Consider the following 23,072-nt stretch of genomic DNA (forward strand, 5'->3'; position numbering starts at 1 on the left):
TTTTCAGTATGTGTATGATATTGTGAAATCCACGGGTGCTATCAGAGCCCTGTCTATTTAAGATAAAACCAACTTGATTAGGGTTGATTAGTGACGGAAGAACCTGGCGAAGGGCTAAAAGTTTGGCATAGATCTTTAGATCCGTATTCAGGATTGCGATTGGGCGATAACTCTGACATTGGTCCTGAGGTTTCCCAGGTTTGGGGATCGTTACTATATGAGCTTGTAGGTATTCTGGAGTAATCGCCCCGGTGTCCATAATGTTCTGATAGACTTGAAGTAAATATGGTGTAAGTATATTCGAGAACAGCTTGTAGTAAACATTAGAAAATCCATCGGGGCCTGGGGATTTGTTAGTTTTAAGGTTCTTAATTACCGCAGCGATTTCTTCCCCCGAAATCGGTGCGTTCAGGATGTCTATTTGTGATTGGGAGGGGAAAGGGAGTGCCAAATCTTTTAAATATGTTTTAATAACATCAAGGGTAGGCTTCACCATGGCAGCATCTGTCTCCAAATTATATAGGCCTGAATAATATTTAGCGAACTGATCAGCTATTGCTTTGGGGTCTGTTCCCCTGGGTGGAAGCCAAGAGGCTTATTCTAGACTGGGCTTGTTGTTTTTTCAATTGTGCTGCAAGCAATTTGTCCTCTTTGTTACCCTTAGTGTAGATTAATTTTTTAAGCAATTTCAGCCTATATGAGGTTTTTGCAAATAGAATTTTGTTTAATTTTTGTCTTGTTTCAGCCAACTCCGGCAAAGATGGGGAGATTTTTTGTTGAAATGCTAGATCTCTAAGTTTCATTTCCAATTGCAATTGAGTCTCCTCTCTAGATTTTTTAAGAGTCTTCGCAAGAGATATAAATTCCCCTCGAACGACTGCCTTATGAGCCAACCAGACTGTTTGCGGGTTGACTTCGCCTCCGGAATTTTCGACAAAATATTGTGTAATAGTCTGTTCTATATGCGTTTTGTGTTCCTCTCTAAGTAACAACCCACCGTTCAAGCGCCACGGTAGTTTGTGAGTCATCTCATTATATAATGCTATTTCAAGGACAATGAAAGACTAATTCAGTGGGGTGTACCAAAATGTTAATTAAATCAAAATATAGATAGCATATAGGATGAACTGCAGGGTGTAGTTCCTTGACAGGATTGTAGGATCAATTAGACCAAAACCTGTTTTGTAGCTCTAATAAAGAAACAAGGGACAATATCTGGGGCGCCAGGGCAACCTGGCAAAAAGTTGGCTAATGAAACAAACCATAAATGGATGAGACAGGAGAACTGATGGAATGCAACTACAACAGCAGACCTAATAAAGGGAGATATATGAAACACCATGAGAGTACTATGGATGGACAGAAGACCTTCATCCACCCTAACCAAGAAACTTCTAGTTACCCAGTGCTTCAATATAGAGTAAAAACTGCTCTCACAACTTCAGATAGACTGTCTGCACATTATACCTGTAGGGGACTGGTAAATTAGTCTCCCAGTATTATTAGCAGGTAGTCCCATATAAACAAGCTGCTGTGTAGCCATGGGGGCAGCCATTCAAGCACAGGATACACAGTAGATAACAGATAAGTACTACTATAGTTTATATAAACAAGCTGCTGTGTAGCCATGGGGGCAGCCATTCAAGCACAGGATACACAGTAGATAACAGATAAGTACTACTATAGTTTATATAAACAAGCTGCTGTGTAGCCATGGGGGCAGCCATTCAAGCACAGGATACACAGTAGATAACAGATAAGTACTAGTATAGTTTATATAAATAAGCTGCTGTGTAGCCATGGGGGCAGCCATTCAAGCACAGGATACACAGTAGATAACAGATAAGCTCTGTAGTGTACAATGGGATTCTTCAGAACTTATCTGTTATCTACTGTGTATCCTGTGCTTGAATGGCTGCCCCCATGGCTACACAGCAGCTTGTTTATATAAACTACAGTAGTACTTATCTGTTATCTACTGTGTATCCTGTGCTTGAATGGTTGCCCCCATGGCTACACAGCAGCTTGTTTATATAAACTATAATAGTACTTATCTGTTATCTACTGTGTATCCTGTGCTTGAATGGCTGCCCCCATGGCTACACAGCAGTTTGTTTATATAAATTATAATAGTACTTATCTGTTATCTACTGTGTATCCTGTGCTTGAATGGCTGCCCCCATGGCTACACAGCAGCTTGTTTATATAAACTATAGTAGTACTTATCTGTTATCTACTGTGTATCCTGTGCTTGAATGGCTGCCCCCACGGCTACACAGCAGCTTGTTTATATAAACTATAGTAGTACTTATCTGTTATCTACTGTGTATCCTGTGCTTGAATGGCTGCCCCCATGGCTACACAGCAGCTTGTTTATATAAACTATAGTAGTACTTATCTGTTATCTACTGTGTATCCTGTGCTTGAATGGCTGCCCCCATGGCTACACAGCAGCTTGTTTATATAAACTATAGTAGAGTTTCTGATGCAAAACAACAGTTGTACCAGTGCAGGGCAACAGTACATTATATTGCCATTCATTTAAAACACTTACTGTTCCTTTAAGGAAAGGATTATATATACAGTGTATTAATTGGCACAGACAGTTGTATAGTTGTATCTGTTTCCTTATTATTCCCTGCGCTGACTTCCTTTTCTAGGGAAATCTGGTAAAGTTTTTTTTGCCTCTCCCAAATTCTTGGACAGGTGCCAGGTTAATTATATAATTTGTAGCAATGGCTTTGCTCTGCACACATCATTTAACTGCAGCAACATAAATAAAGATAGTTTGTGAATAACATCACATAAAGGAACCCAGGCCACAATAAAAATTCCCTGCAGGACCAGTTTTTACCATAAAGCATGCATATGGTGAAGCCCCATCCTGATGCCATGCAAATATTTAAAGGATAAGTAAACCTTTAAAATAAGTAAAATTGTAAAATTGGCAAGGGTGCTATTCTAAGCACTTTTGTATTTATATTCATTATTTATTTTGTTTTTATTCCAAGATATTAAGGGATACATGTGCTGTTAATATGAATGAATTGTGTTACAACAGCGCCACCTGCTGGTCAGTTTCCCACCAGTCTGACCAGCAAGTAGTCAAGGAAGTTGTCGGGAGAAAGAAAGAGGCTGATGTTCTTCTGCTTAGGAAAGATGTGAGAAAGATTTCTCATTTTATTCCTAAGGAGGCAAGTCTGGCGATAGAGGTCATGGTCAGTAAAATCAAAAACTTAGTGGATTTGCGTAGTAACACTCTTTCGCCATACTGTAAATTCATCTGGCGTTAGAGTGCGAAGTTGCGCCAGAATCTATCTCCTTGGCGAAATTACGCCAGCGAATTTACGTCATGCTGGTGAATTTTCGCCAGCGTTAGTCACTTCGCCCTTTAGTGAATCTGTCCCTAAGTGTAACTAAACTGGTTAGAGGGAGGGAAGAGTTAAATTATGAGGGGAGACTGACAAGGTTGGGGTTGTTTTCTCTGGAAAAAAGGCGCTTGTGAGGGGACATGATTAGACTTTACAAGTACATTAGAGGACATTATAGACAAATAGCAGGGGACCTTTTTACCCATAAAGAGAATCACGTACCAGAGGCCTCCCCTTCAGACTAGAGGAAAAGAAGTTTCATTTAAAGGAACAGAGTAGGGGGTTCATCACAGTGAGGACAGTGAGGTTGGGGAATGCACTGCCGGGTGATGTCGTGATGCTGTTTCAGTTAAAGGGATACTGTCATGGGAAAATGCAGCAGTTAATAGTGCTGCTCCAGCAGAATTCTGCACTGAAATCCATTTCTCAAAAGAGCAAACAGATTTTTTTATATTCAATTTTGAAATCTGACATGGGGCTAGACATTTTGTCAATTTCCCAGCTGCCCCAAGTCATGTGACTTGTACTCTGATAAACTTCAATCACTCTTTACTGCTGTACTGCAAGTTGGAGTGATATCACCCCCTCCCTTTCCCCCCAGCAGCCAAACAACAGAACAATGGGAAGGTAATCAGATAGCAGCTCCCTAGCACAAGATAACAGCTGCCTGGTAGATCTAAGAACAGCACTCAATAGTAAAAACCCATGTCTCACTGAGACACATTCAGTTACATTGAGAAGGAAAAACAGCAGCCTGCCAGAAAGCATTTCTCTCCTAAAGTGCAGGCACAAGTCACATGACATGGGACAGCTGGGAAACTGACAATATGTCTAGCCCCATGTCAGATTTCAAAATTGAATAGAAAAAAATCTGTTTGCTCTTTTGAGAAATGGATTTCAGTGCAGAATTCTGCTGGAGCAGCACTATTAACTGATGGGTTTTGAAAAAAACATGTTTTCCGATGACAGGATCCCTTTAATGACTTTATCCAAGGCTATTGTGATACTAAAATCTACAATTAATATAGATATTGGTACTGGATATAAAGATGCTGGGTTTAATTTGGAGGGGTTGAACTTGATGGAATTTGGTCTTTTTTCAAGCCAATGTAACTATATGTAACATTTCTCTTCCCCAGGACCGTGGGTATCAAGTGCAAGGACTCTCCGTGGCTGCACCACTGAACATGTCTGCAGATTTGGCAAGTGGACTGACATATATGGGGGAGTTACTATAGACACTAATGTTACCTGTACGGATGCAGATATTGAAAACGCCAATGGGAGCGCCGGTCCCCAAAGTGTTTTTATAGTTGTAGCACTTCATTTTCTTGTCCTTAAGTTTTAGTGAATAAACCACTATTATTCATCAATGGTCTCTGAATGGGAAGCTTTAGAACATAATATTTATTGCGTGCCATACTCTCGACAATTTTTACACGCGCAACTTTTTCGTCCAAATGCATTCAAGTCAATGGTCAAAATCATTTTGATGCACAACAATTTTTCTGCATGCGACACTTTTTACGCATGCAAATCTTTTTGCAGGTGGCGAAATGCGGAAATTCGCAGTGAATTCATGTCCATCACTTTTCCATGTTCCCTGGCAAGTCCTCAGAGTAATCTCACACTAAATTCCATAGAAATTATGCACAAAGTCAGATGTCTTAACAAATGAATGATAAAGTTTATTGAAAGGATTGGCGCTTACATTGTTAGATTGTTCATTTGGCTTGAAAAATAGGCAACTGCACATCAAGTTCGGACATTTAGGGGCACATTTACTTAGTTCAAGTGAAGGAATGGACAAAAAATACTTTGAATTTCGAATGTTTTTTTTGGCTACTTCCACCATCGAATTGGCTACTTCAACTACGACTTCTACTTTGAATCGAACGATTTGAACTAAAAATCGTTCGACCATTCGATAGTCAAAGTACTGTCTCTTTAAAAAAAACTTCGACCACCTACTTCGCCACCTAAAACCTACTGAGCATCACTGTTAGCCTATAGGGAAGGTCCCCATAGGCTTTCCTAGGTTTTTTTGATCGAAGGAAAATCGTTCGATTCGAAGTCGAAGGATTTTACTTTGACGGTCGAATATCGAGGGTTAATTAACCCTCGATATTCGACCCTAAGTAAATGTGCCCCTTACTGTGTCACCCAACATCATGGACCCCCATTAGCCAAAATGATTCACTTAGATTTGCCATAGAAATAGTCCTGCCTAAATCACAGAACTACCACCCATAATGTTGCTTTATTATAAGAGTTATTGTGGGATTTCATACATTTCATAACAAATTGGGCAGCATGGATTCAGGATATTCGCATTTGAAAATGCGTCCGTTGTCACTAATGAGCCACAGGAACCCGGCATCGTAGCTGACGTACTTAAAGCTGTTAAAGACGTCTATCTGAGTCCATGATGTTCCTCTGGGGTTCTTGGGGGAGATCCCGTCTCTGAAGATAGAAGTAAATAGCAGTGATTAGATAATGACATGTAATATACTATTACTATTACTGTAATTCCTATAACGTTACATACAGTGAGTACTGATGTGATGTTCCTCCTATTGTAAATCATAAGGATATTAGGAGAGACATTGACTAAGGAACAGTTCATGGTTCTCTAAGGTGACTTCTTATATCCTCATATTTTAGAACAGGGTCGCATTACACTTTATGATATGAAAGTCTCAGCTAGTCATGTGACATCATTAAGAACCATTAACAAATGATCAATAAACATTGTGTATTTGGATTAATTCACACCACTAATGTAATTTATTATGATATTAGAATTTACCATGCAAAGATACAGGATGATTCTTAATATTATTATATCATTGACCTCTAATATCCCTATAAATTAAAGTAGGGGCTACACTCACTATTTGTACTGTGGTGAATACAACTGTGAAAAAGTAGTGTGTAAGTGCACCTACTGACATTCGGAACCCTGGAATAACTGCCATACAACATGTGATGGTAATTCCAGGGTTCCCACAATGGGTTGTGTCAATATCAGCTATGGACTTACACTCTAATGGCTTTTTTGAAGACATTGGCATTGACAAGCTGAAAGTGGTGCAATCCATACTCTCAAAAAATTGCAACTGAGCATGCAAAATAGCAACCTGCAGCAATTAGCTGTGGAGAAATCATAATTTTGAGAATTTTTTTAAATTTGGTATTTCTTCTTCTTACCTTTTGTACACTGAGCCTTCTGAGTTGACGCCAAAGACTGAGCCATCAGTTCCAACCTCCACCATGATCAGGCTGCCTTCCACCTTACTCCATGCTGTACCCTTGCATGAGCTTGGGGTCACATGGTTGCGATAATAGATCTCATTGTCACTGTTGATTCCCCAGCATCCAAGAGGACCACAGGCATAATGCTTCAGCTTCCCTTCAATGTGGACATAGGGTAAGGAATTTGCAGGGAAGGTGTTTGGATCCTGGTTCACACAGTAAATGTCATCGTCTGCATTGGCTCCTGAGATGAATATATCACCCCCAGCATCTATCTGCTTCAAAAGTCCTGTGGGTAAAAGAACATACACAATGACATAAAGGGGCCCATTTACTTAGCTCAAGTGAAGGAATAGAGGAAAAAAACTTGAATTTCAATTTTTTTTTTGGCTACTTCGACCATCGAATGGGCTACTTCGACTTCGACTTCGACCTTCAACTTCGATTCGAACTAAAAATCATTTGACTATTCGACCGTCGAAGTATTGTCTTTTTAAAAACATACTTTGACCCCCTAGTTCGCCACCTAAAATATACCGAGGCCAATGTTAGCCTACGGGGAAGGTCCCCATAGGCTTCCTAACAATTTTCTGATCGAAGGAAAATCCTTCGATCTATGGATTAAAATCCTTCGATTCAAAGGATTTAATCGTTTGATCGCAGGAATAGCGCTAAATCCTTCGACTTCGAATATCGAATATTTAATTCAGCAGTCGAATGTAGAGAGTTAATTAACCCTCGATATTCGACAATAAGTAAATTGACCCCAAATTCTATTATTGTTATATAAAAAAACAAAAACAACCCTTGCATCAGGATATACATTTACTGTTTGTTAATCTTCCAAAATGTAGAGATTAAAAACAAAGACTAAATAAACCCCTGCCATCTGCATAACTTCCTTTCACACCCTATTGATGAATGGTCTGAGCAATGCAAACCATGGAATTCCCAGTAAATTTTGCAAACGGAATCAAAACTCTGATCTCCTTTAAGGGAGGCCATGTTCATGTAGTTTTAGAACTTATCTCATCTGCTGCTTCTCTCCTCATTCTTGGTAACTCTTTTCTAGATTGTTGACCTTCTCCAGCATGTTCTGCCTGTTTTTATAAAAACTATGCCTTCCCCCATGTATTGCCTTTGAGTGCTCTCCCAGCCAAGCAAGAGATCTCCCACCCATTACCTGATACTTCTATCCAGTTGTAATTCTTCAGCCTGTAAATGTAGTTATCTTTGTTGACTCCCCAAACTCCCGCTGGTCCCACAGTCACGTGAGTGAGCCTTCCTTCAATCTGTGCCCACTGGTTTGAGTGCAAGAAGTAAATAGTTTCATCATCTGCCACCCCGTAGACTTCTCCATTGCCTGCGTCCAACTGCTTCAGCTTCCCAGGCATAACTGTACATGGCAGTTCTGAAAAAGTGACAAAGAATGAGTTATTGGTACATGGAGATACAACTTGACTTTTGGGGGGCATAAAAACGATTGCTTCTCCTGACCCCTCCTTAGGCTCTTCTGAAGGTCCAAACAGACATTCTTGTAGCCTTTGGGCTCCCTTTACTCAACTAGGAATAGAAAGACAGAAATATTTGTATTACCTGCAATGGCTCCGGCATAGAGCAGGAATAGGCAGATGAAGCGCAACATGGCGACTTTAGGTTCAAGCAGAAGAAACTATAATGTGGGCTGTAAATCCTGCCTTCTTTATATATCCCCTCCGACTCCTCCCTCACAGCCAGAGGGGCAAAGACTGGGTGTGAGAGGATCATTATTGCCTGGAGGTTTATGGAGATTCCTTATGTCAGTGAAATCAATGTCTGTAATGGCTCTGTCCTGGTGGTGTTGGAATCCTCACCAACTTGACTGTTTAGGGACAATTACAAATATTCCAGTCATTCACATCAGTCATCAGAGGAATCCTATTCAGTCTTCACACCACTTGGAAACATTTCATTCTAATTCTTTACTTCCCGATATTTGATTTGAGTTCTTAAAGAAATGCATTAAAATAACTTAATTACGTAAAATTTTTATTTTTCCTTTTAGGCCAATGACAGCGGAGATTAACCTCTACCATCCCATGTTCCAGCAGCACAAATGCCCAAAATCCACCACTTTGAGTGTCTGTCGGTGCTGCAAGAACATGGGACAAATGACAGCAAATTGGCGTTTTTTTACATAAATACAAGGAGGAAGAAAACACCACTTGTTAAATAAATCAGGGAGGTTGATTTATTCAATATCTGGACAAATATTGTGCAAAGTGGTTTTCAACAGAAGACCTGAGTCAAGGGTCCTTGGCAGGGCTGGATTTTCGCTGTATGGTGGGTGCCCCTAGGCCAACTGCCATTCACCACCCCTGGCCCCTCCCCTTTATTCCTGCACATACGCAAATGTTCTTCATCAGGTCTGGAGCACTAGGTATTGGTGCACAGGACATTTTTAAAAAACTATTGTATTTCTAGTGCAACCCCTTTCTTTCTGAACTAATGTAGATGGGTTGGGTACCATGCTGCCCCCTAAAATCTTGCTCCCCTAGGCCCGGGCCTTGGTGACCTTTCCACAAATCCAGGCCTGGCCCTCGGCAAACAGCAATCTAGTCCCCAAAACCCCAAGCTGTAAAGTCTCTTTTACTTGCTTTAGATACATTGAGATTTTCATTCCAGTTCTCCAAATTCTTTTGTTTGTTAGTAAATAGTAAAACTTCAATTTTTTTAAAAAAAAAGAAAGAAACTTGAATATATTGCTGATTGGGTTTTTCCGTTGCTGTTTTTTCTAACTTGGAGGGAATAAAAGTGAGGGGTAAAGACCTTTATCTTTTATGTCTCTTTATATTTGCAAACCCCTCGATTGACTAGTGATGGGCGAATTTATTCGACAGGTGCAAATTCACGGCAAATTTCCACGTTTCACCGCCGGCAAATAAATTCGCCAAAATTGCCGCAAAAATTCGCCAGCAAAAATATATTTGACGACGGCGACAATTCCGACACCGGCGACAATTCTAGGCGCCCATGAAAATTTTCATGGGCGTCAGAATTGTCGCCAGTGCAGAATTGTTGCCGGCGTCGAAAATATTTGGACGCCGCGTCAAAATTCGCTAATTTTCGTGGGAAAACGGAGAGAAATTTGACATCTATCATATTCATAATCATACTAATACTTTATTAATGTATATGTATTTGTTATACTGTGAAACAGGCTTGTTTGTACTGAATTGATTCTAATTTCCAGGCGCATCCGTCGTGTTGTTTGTACTTTTATTTCAGCTGCATGAAGTCAATTTAGCGTATTGATTAAATCCAGGAATATTCCATAAATTTGAATGGTATGAATTTTTGGGATTTTCCAGCAGAAAACTATTTTTTTTTCCGAAAACCATGAAATCTTTCTGATTTTTGCACAAAACCCAGTGCAGATCAGGATATCGTCGGGACTCCTCTCATTGATTTATATAGAACCTCGGCAGGTCTGAGAAAGCCGGATTTTCGAATTCAGACTTTTTCTATCCTCAAGGTATAATAAATCACAAAAATCAAAATTCTAGGATTTTATTCACAAAAAAATCGGATTTTATAGTCAAAAAAACTCAGATTTTTCGAGTTTTTGCCATTCTGATTTCAATAAAAAAAAAAACCAAAAAATCAGATTTTATTGGATGTTTGCATGAAAACCATGAAATCTTCAGATTATTGCATAAAACTCAGCGCAGATCAGGATATCTTCAGGACTTCTCCCATTGATTTAGGTGACTATTTATCAAAATCAAAATTTATCTCATTTATTTTTTGAAATTTACTCCAACCAAATCTGCACGGGTTTTTCCCTTTATTATCAATACATTTTCCTGAAAATATTCCAGAAATTTGAATCTTATGAATTTTTTGGATTTCCACCAGAAAACGTAGATTTTTGCACGAAACACAGCGCAGATCAAGATATCTTCGGGACCCTTCCCATTGATTTCTATTACAACCTCGGCAGGTCTGAGATGCTGGATTTTCAAATTCAGACTTTTCCATCCTCAAGGTATAATAAATCACAAAATTCTAGGTTTTTATTCACAAAAAATAGCATTTTATAGTCAAAAAACTAAATTTTTTTGAGTTTTTGCCATTCTGACTTAATAAAAAAAAAAACCCTTATATACAACTTTAGCAGGTCTGAGATGCCAGATTTTCAGATTAGGACTTTCTCCACCCTCGGGTGTAATAAATCCCCTGCATATAGGTTGAAAAATAGGACCGGACTCACGGGTCTTGTGTAAAATATTCAGTCCCTTATTAGTGAGTGAATAATAAAGGACTAAGGGGGAATGTAATTTAAATCGCAAGGGTTAACTAAAATGGCATTTATGGAAATGTTTAGCGCTGCTTGCAATGTAAAACAAAATGCTGGCGAATATTACGTTGCGTATTATTCCTTAGCAAAGGTTTAGCGTTAACACCTGCTCTGGAGTTTTTAATTTACGTCATTTTGGTCACATGACTCACAAAAACGGGTGTATTATAATAAATAAATAAACTAGTAACCCTTGTTGAGAAACATGAGGATATTAGAAGCAACTTTGGAATTCCGTGACCTGTATAAAAGCACTCGGTCAAGCAACTCCTCGGTGACTTATAATATCCTTATATTTTACAATAGGGGGTACTTTATTCACTATATAGACAGATAGTTGTGCATTTTTACTTAGTTTTCCATTTCTGTTTCTTGCAACTTCCATTTTGATTTTTTTTTTTATAACTTTACCATATTTATGGAGAACTTTGTCAATTGCTTTGACCGAAGCAACAATGAGTTTGTTGAACTGCTCCAATTCCACTATTTCCCATGAGACATTAAAGAACCTCTGGAATAACGATGCAACATTATTATTGGGTTTCAGTAACACTTCGTCCTTGGGTTTGGCCACCTAAAACTGGAAGTTGCTGAATAATCTTAATTCTAGTCCAGTAAATGAAAGTAAAGCTAATTAAACACAATATTCCAGTTAGTCAGCTTCAATTACATATCCCTATAGGAGCACTTTCAGAATGATCTGCTGAACGTTCGTAAGTTGCAATTCCTGCTAAACCAGTTCACAACTCCATTTTCTTCAGTAAATCTGAATTCAGCCCAAGTGAACAGAATTAAACCCTCATTGAAACTCAGGATGACACATTTCTGCTGAAAAACCAGAACATCATTATTCGCTGGGGCGATAATCTCCCCGAACTGCAATAAAAAAATAGCCAGCGGGATGGCACTCATGGCACTTTGTTTTTCCGAAGTTTCCTCATGAAGTCCGTGTGCCCTTACCCTTAAGTAGTGAAGACAACTAGATACTACTAGTCTTAAGTGCAGAGACACACGCTCAGATTCAAGGAGATTAGTCGCCCAGCGACAAATATCCTCTTCTTTGGGGCAACTAACGTCCCCAAACTGCCCCCCACCGGCTAGAACGTAAATCTCCGACGGGATGGCAATCGGTGCGCTTCGTTTTGCCTCACGAGGAAACTTTGGGTGACTTCAGAAAACAAAGCCCTCCAGGTGCCATTTAGATTCAAGCTGCCAGGGGAGATTAGTTGCCCCAGAAGAAGAGGCAATTTATTGCCGGGCGATTAATCTCCCCGAATCTGAGTGTGTCTCTTCCCTAAAGGATAAAGTTAATATCACTGGGTGGGGGGTGACAAATGTTTTATTCACGTACCTGATACCCCAGGCTGGTGCATCTGTCAGCTGAAATGCATGTGCCTGGGGTATTTCAGGAGGAACACAACAGAGTGAGCTTCTTCCTCCACAAATTCCCCAAGTCAGTGTAGTTTTGCTCTAACAGGAGCACTGGCCGGAGGTAAGTGAATATAATCACTGGTGGTGCCTGACTTTTGACACTCCCAGTGATTTTAATTTTTCTTCTCCTTTATGGCAGGTAACTCATTTTTTGATTTACCATTTACCTATACATGTGACTTCTCCAGCTGTTGTCCCTCAAACATTGTGTTGGACACAAACCCTATGCATGGAACTCATTTGGAACACAGAGGAATATACCGGCCTTTAATGATTTACTCTAACATTCAGATCCTCAAGCGCCTGAGATATAAAGTGCTCATGTAGCAAAATTAATGTCCTGAACGTGGCTTCCATTAATAGTAGAACCTCTATCTATTCTGAATCATGAGATAGTCCGTAATGTATTCAGCCAACCTGCTTCTTGTAAACATTCTATAATCCTTTATAATTCACATGATCATTTTGCCCCATTTCTGCTCAGAACTCAATCAAGTGATATATTGTTCTTATATAGAAGAGACTGGGGATACTACTGTATGGTGGAGATTTCTTACAAAATCATGAAGCTCTATACTATTCCATGAAACAGTTTGTACACTTTCTATCTGGATATTGTAATAACACACACAAAATGTATTATCCTTAGAGTTGCCACCTTTGCTGATGGCTAAACCCGAATACGGGGGTGGGGCAGTGATGTAGGAACAGGCATGATGACATCAGAGGTGGGCACAATGATGTTTGTGGAGTTGTGACACCAGAGAGAGGCTATTACATCACTGGTTTGATTTCTATCCAGTGTTCACAATGTTTTAAAGTGTTGATGCCCAGTTCATAACCACACAGGTGGCAACCCTATCTCTAGCTGCTTGATGACTAAGCCCAATCCTTTAATTACAGGTCTGAGATCTATCATACAGAAATCAGTTATCCAGAAAGCTCTGAAATACAGCAATGCTAATTTAGAATCTTATTTTTGCATCTGTAATAATAAGAAATGAACTGCACTTGATAGTGACTAAGCCATGTTGAGGTGAGTATCTTGGTATTTACATGTTTTTCATGTATTGGCCAGATTATTGTTCGGGTTTCATAAGGCTGAAAACTGAACAGAAAGTTCAGAACTGAACAGGCCTTACAAAAACTGAACTGTTTGGTTGAAAACCAGGTGGCACCCCTAATTATCCCATATATTTCATCATACTTGTTCTTGTTTGCTGCCTCAACCACTGCTTGATATGGATTCACTCTGGTTTGCCGCTGTGACAACTCACCCTGGTGGTCTAGTTAGGGTGCAACAGGACACATTTGTCTCTTTCTGCACTGTCCCAGTGAATGCGTTTCTCTTCCGCATTGAGCGTTCGGCTGTTTCTGGCTATATCCGGAAAACGCCGAACGAGATGTCATTGGCTCAAATATTTAAGGGGCTCTCCTTCTGTATCTCATTGGCCAACGTAAAGGTCTATTCATTAGTTCCTGGGTGTGATTATTTGCATTTCTACTTGTGTTTGACCAAGTCCTGTCTGCTGCCTGCCTTGACCCCTGCCTGTGGTTGATCATTCTCTCGGATCTTGTTAAGTCTCTGGTATTTTGATCCGGCCTGTGACCCCAATTATGTTCCTGTCTCCTGTTATTGTACTCTCTCCTTTGTCCTCTCATACTAACACCTGGCGGCACCTGAATAGCGGAGGGCTCCTCCCGAAGTGAAACATGGCTGTTATAGGCGGAAGAGACATGACTGGGACCTAAGGGTTTGTTCTGGGTTCAGAATACCAATCGTAACAGCCGCCTGCCCTGACGCCTTGCCTGCAATTAAAGTTGCTTTCCATTTGCCTTAATTACTGGATTGTATAGGACAGAGATCCCCAACCAGTAGCTTGAGAGCAACATGTTGCTCTCCACCCACTTGTATGTTGCTCCCGGTGGCCTCAAAGCAGGTGCTTATATTTGAATTCCAGGCTTGGAGACAAGTTTTTGTTTCATAAAAACCAGGTGTACTGCCAAACAGAGTCACAATGTAGGTTGACAATCTACATAGGGGCTACCAAATGGCCAATCACAGCCCTTATTTGGCAGCCCAAGAACATTTTTCATGCTTATGTTGCTCCCCAACTCCTTTTACTTCTGAATGTTGCTCAAAGCTTCAAAAGGTTGGGGATCCCTGGTATAGGAATTGCCTCTTCCATTGAGCTCCATGCATTATATTTGATGTTTTATTTATTGTTTGTTTTCTAATTAACATCTTGCTTCTACTATTCAGCTACCTTGTTTATAACCTGGGTTACACAGAATAAAGGCTCCTACCTGCCAATCTCACACCTGAAGTTTCTCCTGATATATATTTTAGATTGGTCCCTGAGGCTGCATGGTGGTGCAATAATCAAGTTAGACAACTTTAATTACATATTCCTATATACACACTCTCAGAATTATCTGCTAAACTCTTTATATTTTCAAATTCCTGCCAAATCAGCTCTGCAATACAGATACTTATTACATGGCAGCACAGAAACCAGTGCAATTAGCCTCAGAATTGAATAATCAGCAAACCTGTAGCATCAGCTTATATTACAGCCAGGGAAGCTCATTTTCTGCTGGATAATTAGTGACGAGCCCTAAGCTTAGCTTCTCAACAGCCAATCAGAGCCCACTGAGCATGTGAGTGTCACAGACACTTTCCAAGATGGTGACCCCCTGTGACAAGTCCTGGATAGTGACGGGGAATCTGACCCTTTTCACTTTGTAAAAAGTTGCGAAATGGTAGAAATTTGCTGAAATGCATTGAAGTAATGGGTTTTTATCTAAAAATGAATATTTTTATTATTTGGAACAAGCCTCAATGAACGATTCAGTGACACAGAATCAGCATCATGGCACGACTGTTGGGTTTCTATTACTCTACTACACCTACTAGTAAATTATTTGCCATGTCGAACCTACAATATGAATAGCAGAGGGACTGAATAGAAAGATGAGTAATAACAATAACAATACATTTGTAGCCTTACAGGGCATTTGTTTTTAGATGAGGTTAGAATTAACCCTACTAAAAGTTAACTTAAATGAGAACCACTCTTTTAATGTAACTCGGATTGATATGCTGCCCAACGATACTTCACTTATGAACAATCAACCTCCCCCCCCACACAGGCTGCTGATGACCCTCCTGATGAAGAACTTGCCAATGGGACAAAGTCAGTCCTATGAAGAGCCTGTGCCTTTGATGTGGAATAAGAGAATGGTTTAGCAATGCAAGGAGTCTTGCAGGCTTTTTGGAGATTCGATGGGAAGAGAGTTAGAACTGCTGTTAGGGGTACAGCTTGCTGAACTTGACCCCGAAGGAAAGATGCAACCCAAAAAAGGTGGTCGGAGAACAGCAGAGAGTCGTAGGCGGGCGAGGTAACGTAAGTCGGGACGGCAGGGGTCGGAGAGCAGAAAATATTCGTAAACAGGAACAGAAATGGGTCAGTAGCAGGCAGAAATACCTAGTCAGGAACGGGCCGAGGTCGATGGCAGGTAGAAGGTAATCGAATCCAGGTCAGCCGAGGTCGGTAACAAAAAAAGACAAATCCAAAGAATAATCTGAGAAAACAGTAACAAGCACAACAAGGAAAACACCAAACGTTTGCTTTTGCTGACGTCTTTTTATAGGGACAAGTTTGGCGCCAAAAACTAATGACGCAGGGTCAATGCGCCCGCGTCCACCCCCCACGCAGCGCGCCCGAATAAAACGGACGCGCGCCCCCCGCGCGACAACGCCGGTCGCGTCAGACCGCGCCGGCGCGACAGACGCCGGGAATCCTCAGGAACCTAAGCACCCCGTTGCCCCCGCCCCCGGCCCTGCGGTTACAGGTACCTTAAGTCTACACTTTGAGCTTTACCAACATTGGGACTTGTTAAAGGGAAGAAGGCAGACAAGGGGGCGATACTGTGATTTGGCAACTGAACTTAACTGAACTCATTGTATTCCTAGACTTACATTCCTAGACTTGTAATGTATAAGCAAATGAATTTCCCTTTCCTGGGCCATCCCCCGTCAGCATTTAACTGACGGGTTTCCCCCCCCACGAAGATGTTCCCCTAGCAGAGTTTAAAGCCCCACCTAACCTACTTCCCCCTGTCTTCTTTTTCTCTCTGCGGTTCCTCGCAGGAGGTATATTTTTTCTTTTGTGGCTCCCCCCGGTCCTTTTTAGGCTGGGAATCCAGGCGCATTTTGCCTTCTCCGCCTGAAGCTCCAGAATTAGCGTTCGCCTTAGCGCATTCGCTCTGGGCCCTCTTACGGCCGGGGTTTGAGGTCAGTTTACTCTAACTCGCCTGGCGTGTGTGGGCGCTACGCACGTTTGTCGCGGCGCGTTTTTCGGGCGCATGCGCGTTACTTCGAGCCCCGCGGCGCTCAACACACTGCGTCCTTTGGCGCCAGTTTTTAACCGGTTTTCGGCATCCTTCCTTGCCTGGTTAGTTTTTACTGGCTTAGCTCCTTAGGATTGCCGGCTGGAGAATTGTGCCGCCCCTCAGGTTATGGTGAGTCACTTTCAGGTAAGTTTCTACTTCGAAAAAGAGGCATTATCTGTACTAAAAAGTAAATTGTTTCTTACAGATGGAGATTCATCTGGGAAAAGGAGGTTGACTTCTGGATCTGAATCTATGTTGTGATAGTTTGCAGAGCTTCAAGAATCCGCTGTAAGGGGAAGAGGCTCCTGCAAACAATGCATCCTCGAATTGCTTGACAAAGACTTTGGCAATCGCCCATTAGCAAAAAAAGCAAGACCGTGAGCTGGAAAAGTCAAGCTTCCCCTTCGGGGGCTGAGTCTGCATTACTGATCCCTCTCCTGCGGATATCTTATCATGGATTTTCAACTGGGGTCACAGGGCATTAAGGAAGCAACGGTGAATCCGCCCTTCAAATCCTAGACAACAAGTACCGTATGATGGGGATTCAGAGGAAAGGAGGATACGGAGGATTGAACCGATCCCCTTTCGATGTCAAAACTAATTCCAGCCTGATCAGGGCTTGGCATTCCCTTACTCTGCAGGAAAGGAGCAGGCATCCACGCCATTTTTGTCTCCAAGAAGGGAGACAAAACTTTTCCTATTTCATAGGGATAGTTGAGAATTAGTATCAGCCGAGTGGCAGAAGGGACCAAGAAGAGTCCGGTTGAACCAGTTGGAAAGTTCTACCCCTTTCCTGGGTGGAGTCTCCAAGGTGTGGGACTCTCCCCCCTACAGTGGATGCCCTGTAGCACGCCTCTCAAGAAAAACGTTTTCCAATAATGATTTCCTCAGCACTTAAGCTCCTTTTGGAGAAGAAGGGATGTCGGGGGACTGTTCGGCGGCAACTTGTTTCGCCGAACATCGGCTGTTCGCGGGCCGCCGCAAAGTTCGCAACCTCGGCGACGTTCCCAATAGGCGTTCGCGTCAAAATCGTTCCACCCATTCGACCATTCGATCGCCCAAACAACGATTTTCGTTCCATTTGAACGAAAATCGTTAATCCGAACGATTAAATCCTTTGATCCGTTCGAATCGAACATTTTCGGATGTTCGAAATTCGCGAAAAATTTTTTCCAAAATGTTGATTTTTTCCCCTGTTCGCGAAGGGGGTTCGCAAACCTTAAAAGGGGGGTTCGCTACATCCCAAAAAAGGATGGAGACGAGTTAGAAAACCTATTTATAGTGGGGAATGTTGCGGCCTTCAGTCTCCAAAATTTTAGTTTTTAAAGCCATGTCTTTTGGGGCGGAGGCGGGCTGTTTTATCCAGTGGGGAGCCCCTTTTGAAAAAGTCTTTCAGGTTCGGGGAAAATCAGGATGGCATGTAATTTTTGTCCAGGCCTGTGATTTAACCGTTGGGCCTAAAGTAGACTTTTTTGGGGCGCAGCCCTAGACCCCCGTGGTTAAGCTTGTTTTGGGGTACTCCCCCTAAAAATTTCAATGTAAACTTCCTTTTGGGGGGAATCTTTTTGGAAAGGTTTAAAAGATCATTAATAAGTCTTAGGAGGAAAAGTATTTTTTCCCTAAAAAAATCCCAACGTTTTGGGGGCCCTCCTAAACTCAAGATCGTTTCAAACCTGACGTAGAGAGACACAAGTTTTTTCAGACATGAGACCCAACCCGGGGTCTCGGGGAAAATGAACAAGTGCTGAGGGGTTTGCTCCTTCAAGATGGAGCCCCTAACTATAAGGGGGCAGTAAGTCCGAGAGGGGCATCTCAACGATCTAAAAGACGAATCTGCATGTGCCCGTCGGTAGAAAACGGTTTTCCCCAGATTTTTTTTCCCCGGGGCAGCATTCATTCACCTGCCTTCCGTTTGGCCTTTTCCCCTCACCCAGAACATTCTCAAAATTCTTAATAGTTGTCATCGCAAGGGGTTTAAAGACAAAGATAGAGGGGTTTTATATTTGGACGACCTGTTAGTGGTAGCCAGAAATCCGAGATCCTAAGAAAGAACCGAGACACAGTATGTCGGAGCTACAGAGGTTTCATGGTTGTTAAATCTGGAAAAAAACCAACTTGTACCAACTCAGAGATTGTCTATCTGGGAGCTAGATAGATACGTGTCTAGGGATGGTTTCCTGTCTCAGGAAAGGATCTTAAGATAAAGCAAATGATGAACAAGGTTGTTTTTTAACTGTCTTCAGCAAGACAATTTATGCAGTTTTAACAGTCTGACTTCAACAATTGAGTATTCTTTGGGCCAGATGGAATATGAGGAAATTCAGGGGCTATTTTAAGCAGTGGGATCGACACGGAAAAATTGGACCAAATTTTATTTTTCATGGAGGCAAAGAAAACGATTTTATGGTGGCTGAAGCCTAAATCTTCGGAGAGGATTCCCTCTGCTAGATCAAAGGCCATTAAACATCTTACACAGACGCTTCGGCTCGGTTGGGGAGCACATTGCCAGCAGTGGTCAGTCCAAGGTTGTTGGGAGAAAGATCTATCTCATCTGCAGTCCAACATCCTGAACTAAGGGCGGTCTTGAAAAGCTCTACAGGCTTTCGAACCTCTACTTTTGGGCAGAGGAGGTCTGCATAAGATCAGACAACGTCTCAGCAGTAGCTTATATCAGGTGTCAAGGAGGGCACCAAAAGCAGGGCAATGATGAAAGAATTGAATCCATTATGGAATTTGCCCAGTCATGCCTCTTGGGGGAAACGCAGTTCATATTTCCAGGGAATCTGAATTGGAGGGCGGAACTGGTTGAGCCGCAAGCAAGTAGATCCGGGAGAATGGAGCCTCAACAGCCAGGTTTTTCGGAGGATATTGGGAAGATGGGGAACCGATCGGATCTCATGGCATCTGTGAACAACCACAAGCTTCCAATCTTCTTTCTCCAGAGTTCCAATGCAGGGAAGCGTGGGCGACCGGATGCATTTGCCCACAGTTGGAACAACCTTTGGGCTTACGTATTTCCCCCATTCGCAATGATCTTCAAGGTTTTGAAAGAAGATTTTGAGGTCCCGGATCGAAGTTGTCGGCAGTCCTACCGGATTGGCCGAGAAGGCCTTGGTATCCGCTGTTAAGGAGGTTGGCTTGGACAAACCAATGAGACTCCCCTACAAACCAGAACCTTCTGTTCCAGGTCATCTTCTTCATCCTGCTCCTCAACAACTAAAGCTAGCGGCATGAGACTCAGCTCAACAGGCTGAGGGAAGAAGGCTGTTCGGAAGCCCTTATAAATACTTTGTCGAAATCTCGGAAGAATAGCACTTCTTTTAAAATACGATAGAATTTGGAGTATTTTTTTCTTCTTGGGCTACGAAGGAGGGATTCAATCCTGAAACCCAGAAGTGATTCAGGTGTTTGGAGTTCCTTCAGTTGGGTTTGGATAAGGGCCTCAAGCACCAGTACCCTTAGAGTTCAGGTATCTGCACTTTCAGCTATTTTGGGAATTCAGTTTGCCAGCAATCCTTTAATAATTCGCTTTTTCAAGGCTGCAGTAAAATTAGACCACCAGTTAAGGAGCTTGCTCCCTCTTGGGATTTGCCGCTTGTGCTGGAAGCTTTTTCAAAATCTCCTTTCACTCCCTGAAGAGAACATATCCATGTGGGATTTAACTCTGAGTCTGTATTTTGGTGGCTATAGCTTTCAGGTCGAAGGGTCTTCCGAACTACAAGCTCTGATGGCTAAACCCTCCTTACACAGTATTCAGTGATCAAGGAGTGACACTTAACCAAGTTTAACATTTCTGCCGAAGGTGGTGTCTGAATTTCACCTAAATGAACCGATATGTCTTCCAGCCATTGACAAGAATTCAGGTCAGGAGGGAGATATTCCTGAAGTTCTGGATGTAAAGAGGTGTTTGGAGAGGTATCTGATCTCTACAAGACCCTTTAGGAAGTCTGAAAGCCTGTTCATTATCCCTTGTGGAGGCTAACAAGGGTCAAGCGGCTTTCGATTTCCCACGATTCGTAGATGGGATCATTACTATGATCAAGAAGGCTTACTCGCTAAAAGGGCAAGAAGTACCTGAGGGGGTCAGGCCCCATTCAACCAGAGGTTATGGCGACGTCTTGGGCGGCAGAAGCAGGAGGCACCTACAGATGCCATTTGCAGGGCAGCTACCTGGGCTAGTCCTAATTACTTTTGTTAAACATTATCGTTTAGATGTCAGGCTAACCAAAAGAGCTGATTTTGGTCGTAAAGTTATTCAAGCAGTACTGAATTCTAAGTAAACTGTTTGATTCTCCCACCCCTTGTTTTCATTGCTTGGGTATTAGCCGTCAGTTAAATGCTGACCGGGGGATGGCCAGGGAAAGGAGGAATTCTATCATACTTACCGTGATTCCCCTTTCCTGGCCATCCCCCTAGTCAGCATTCCCTCCCGAATCCTAGAGCTTTTTACAGAGACAGGGAGGAAGTAGGTAGGTGGGGCTTTAAACTCTGCTAGGGGACACATCTGTCAGTGGGAGGGGATACCCGTCAGTTAAATGCTGACTAGGGGGATGGCCAGGAAAGGGGAATCACGGTAAGTATGATAGAATTCCTCCTTTGGCAGCCAGGGGCTACCAACATAGGAGCTTCAGAGCCAGGGACCAATGCCATGTAGACAAATTGTAAGGCACCTTAGACTCCTAAGGCATAAGCTGGTCACACAGTGGTGGGACAGGTGAAAACTTGAGGAAATATTGAGATATCTTCTCCTTATGGAATCCTAATAACATGGCAGCCTGGAGCAGTAACAGTTATTGTCTTGTGTGTGGCCCATTTGCCACCCTTCTAGTTCAGATTGCAGTTTACCCTCCCGCTTCCCATCAAATATGATTCCTGATATGATTTACACTTTGGGTAACTGCATTTTGTCCATCGCACACTCATATCACATGAACTATTGACCTGGCTTGGTCAACAACAGTAAAATATTCATGGGTCCACACACACACTCATGGGTCAAGTTGGAGAGCTTACACCGTTTATTGAATCACCAAAAGTATCAACATTTCATACACCCTGATCCTGATGAAGGGAGGGTGTAGCCCCCTGAAACGTTGATACTTTTAGTGATTCAATAAACGGTGTAAGCTCTCCAACTGAATATTTACACTTGGGGTCTGTAGAGAGCAATGGAGTGTGACAAGAGGCAATTCGGGATAATGTGATCATGGAATAAGCAAATGTTATTACATTTGTTATAACCCAAACAAGGGGCTTATTTGTCAGTATGGAAGACAAAGTTTTTTTACTGTGTGGTGGGGGCGGACCTGTAGGTGGGGCTTGCGGTGGGTGCAGCCAAGGGGGCCCAGGAAATTTTGTTGTATGGGGCCCTACGATTTCTGATGGCGGTTCTGGAGGGGTGTGTGTAAGGATGCTGGGTTTTCATTTGGAGGGGTTGAACTTGATGGACTTTGTCTTTTTTTCAACCCAATTTAACTATGTAACTAACTATGTAACTATGTAGAAGAAAAGAACTTTCATATGAAGCAAAGTAGGGGGTTCGTCACAGTGAGGACAGTGAGGTTGGGGAATGCACTGCCGGGTGATGTTGTGATGCTGATTCAGTTAATGACTTTATCCAAGGCTATTGTGATACTACAATCTACAATTAATATAGATATTGGTACTGGATATAAAGATGCTGGGTTTCATTTGGAGGAGTTGAACTTCATGGAATTTGGTCTTTTTTCAACCCAATGTAACTATATGTAACATTTCTCTTCCCCAGGACCGTGGGTATCAAGTGCAAGGACTCTCCGTGGCTGCACCACTGAACATGTCTGCAGATTTGGCAAGTGGACTGACATATATGGGGGAGTTACTATAGACACTAATGTTACCTGTAGGGATGCAGATATTGAAAACGCCAATGCGAGCGCGGATCCCCAAATTGTTTTTATATTTGTAGCACTTCATTTTGTTGTCCTTATGTTTTAGTGAATAAACCACTAATATTAATCATCAATGGTCTCTGAATGGGAAGCTTTAGAACATAAGTTGTGGTGTACACTATTTGTTGGGTGCCATACTCTTGGCACCTTTTCGTCCAAATGTATTCAAGTCAATGGGCGTCAAAATATTTTTTCTACATGCGACAATTTTTATGCATGCAACTTTTTTGCAGGTGGCGAAGTGCGGAAATTCGATGCAAATTCATTTCCATCACTATCCATGTTCCCTGGCAAGTCCTCAGAGTAATCTCACACTAAATTCCATAGAAATGATGTACAAAGACAGATCCC

At 42.0% G+C, this 23,072-nt stretch overlaps 1 protein-coding gene across 1 annotated transcript; it reads right to left on the bottom strand.

Moving 5' to 3' along the window:
* Positions 1 to 5,472: 5,472 nt before the first annotated feature.
* Positions 5,473 to 8,285, bottom strand: LOC121396625 (fish-egg lectin-like). The gene is made up of 4 exons (XM_041571748.1): positions 8,223 to 8,285; positions 7,810 to 8,037; positions 6,582 to 6,915; positions 5,473 to 5,834 (listed from the first exon to the last, which is right to left on the bottom strand). The coding sequence occupies exons 1-4, from the start codon at positions 8,269 to 8,271 to the stop codon at positions 5,666 to 5,668; spliced, it is 780 nt and encodes a 259-aa protein (XP_041427682.1). The 5' UTR covers positions 8,272 to 8,285; the 3' UTR covers positions 5,473 to 5,665.
* Between the last annotated feature and the right edge of the window lie 14,787 nt (positions 8,286 to 23,072).

The sequence above is a fragment of the Xenopus laevis genome, chromosome 7S (genome assembly GCF_017654675.1).
Source record: "Xenopus laevis strain J_2021 chromosome 7S, Xenopus_laevis_v10.1, whole genome shotgun sequence".
Taxonomy (NCBI): Eukaryota; Metazoa; Chordata; class Amphibia; order Anura; family Pipidae; genus Xenopus; species Xenopus laevis.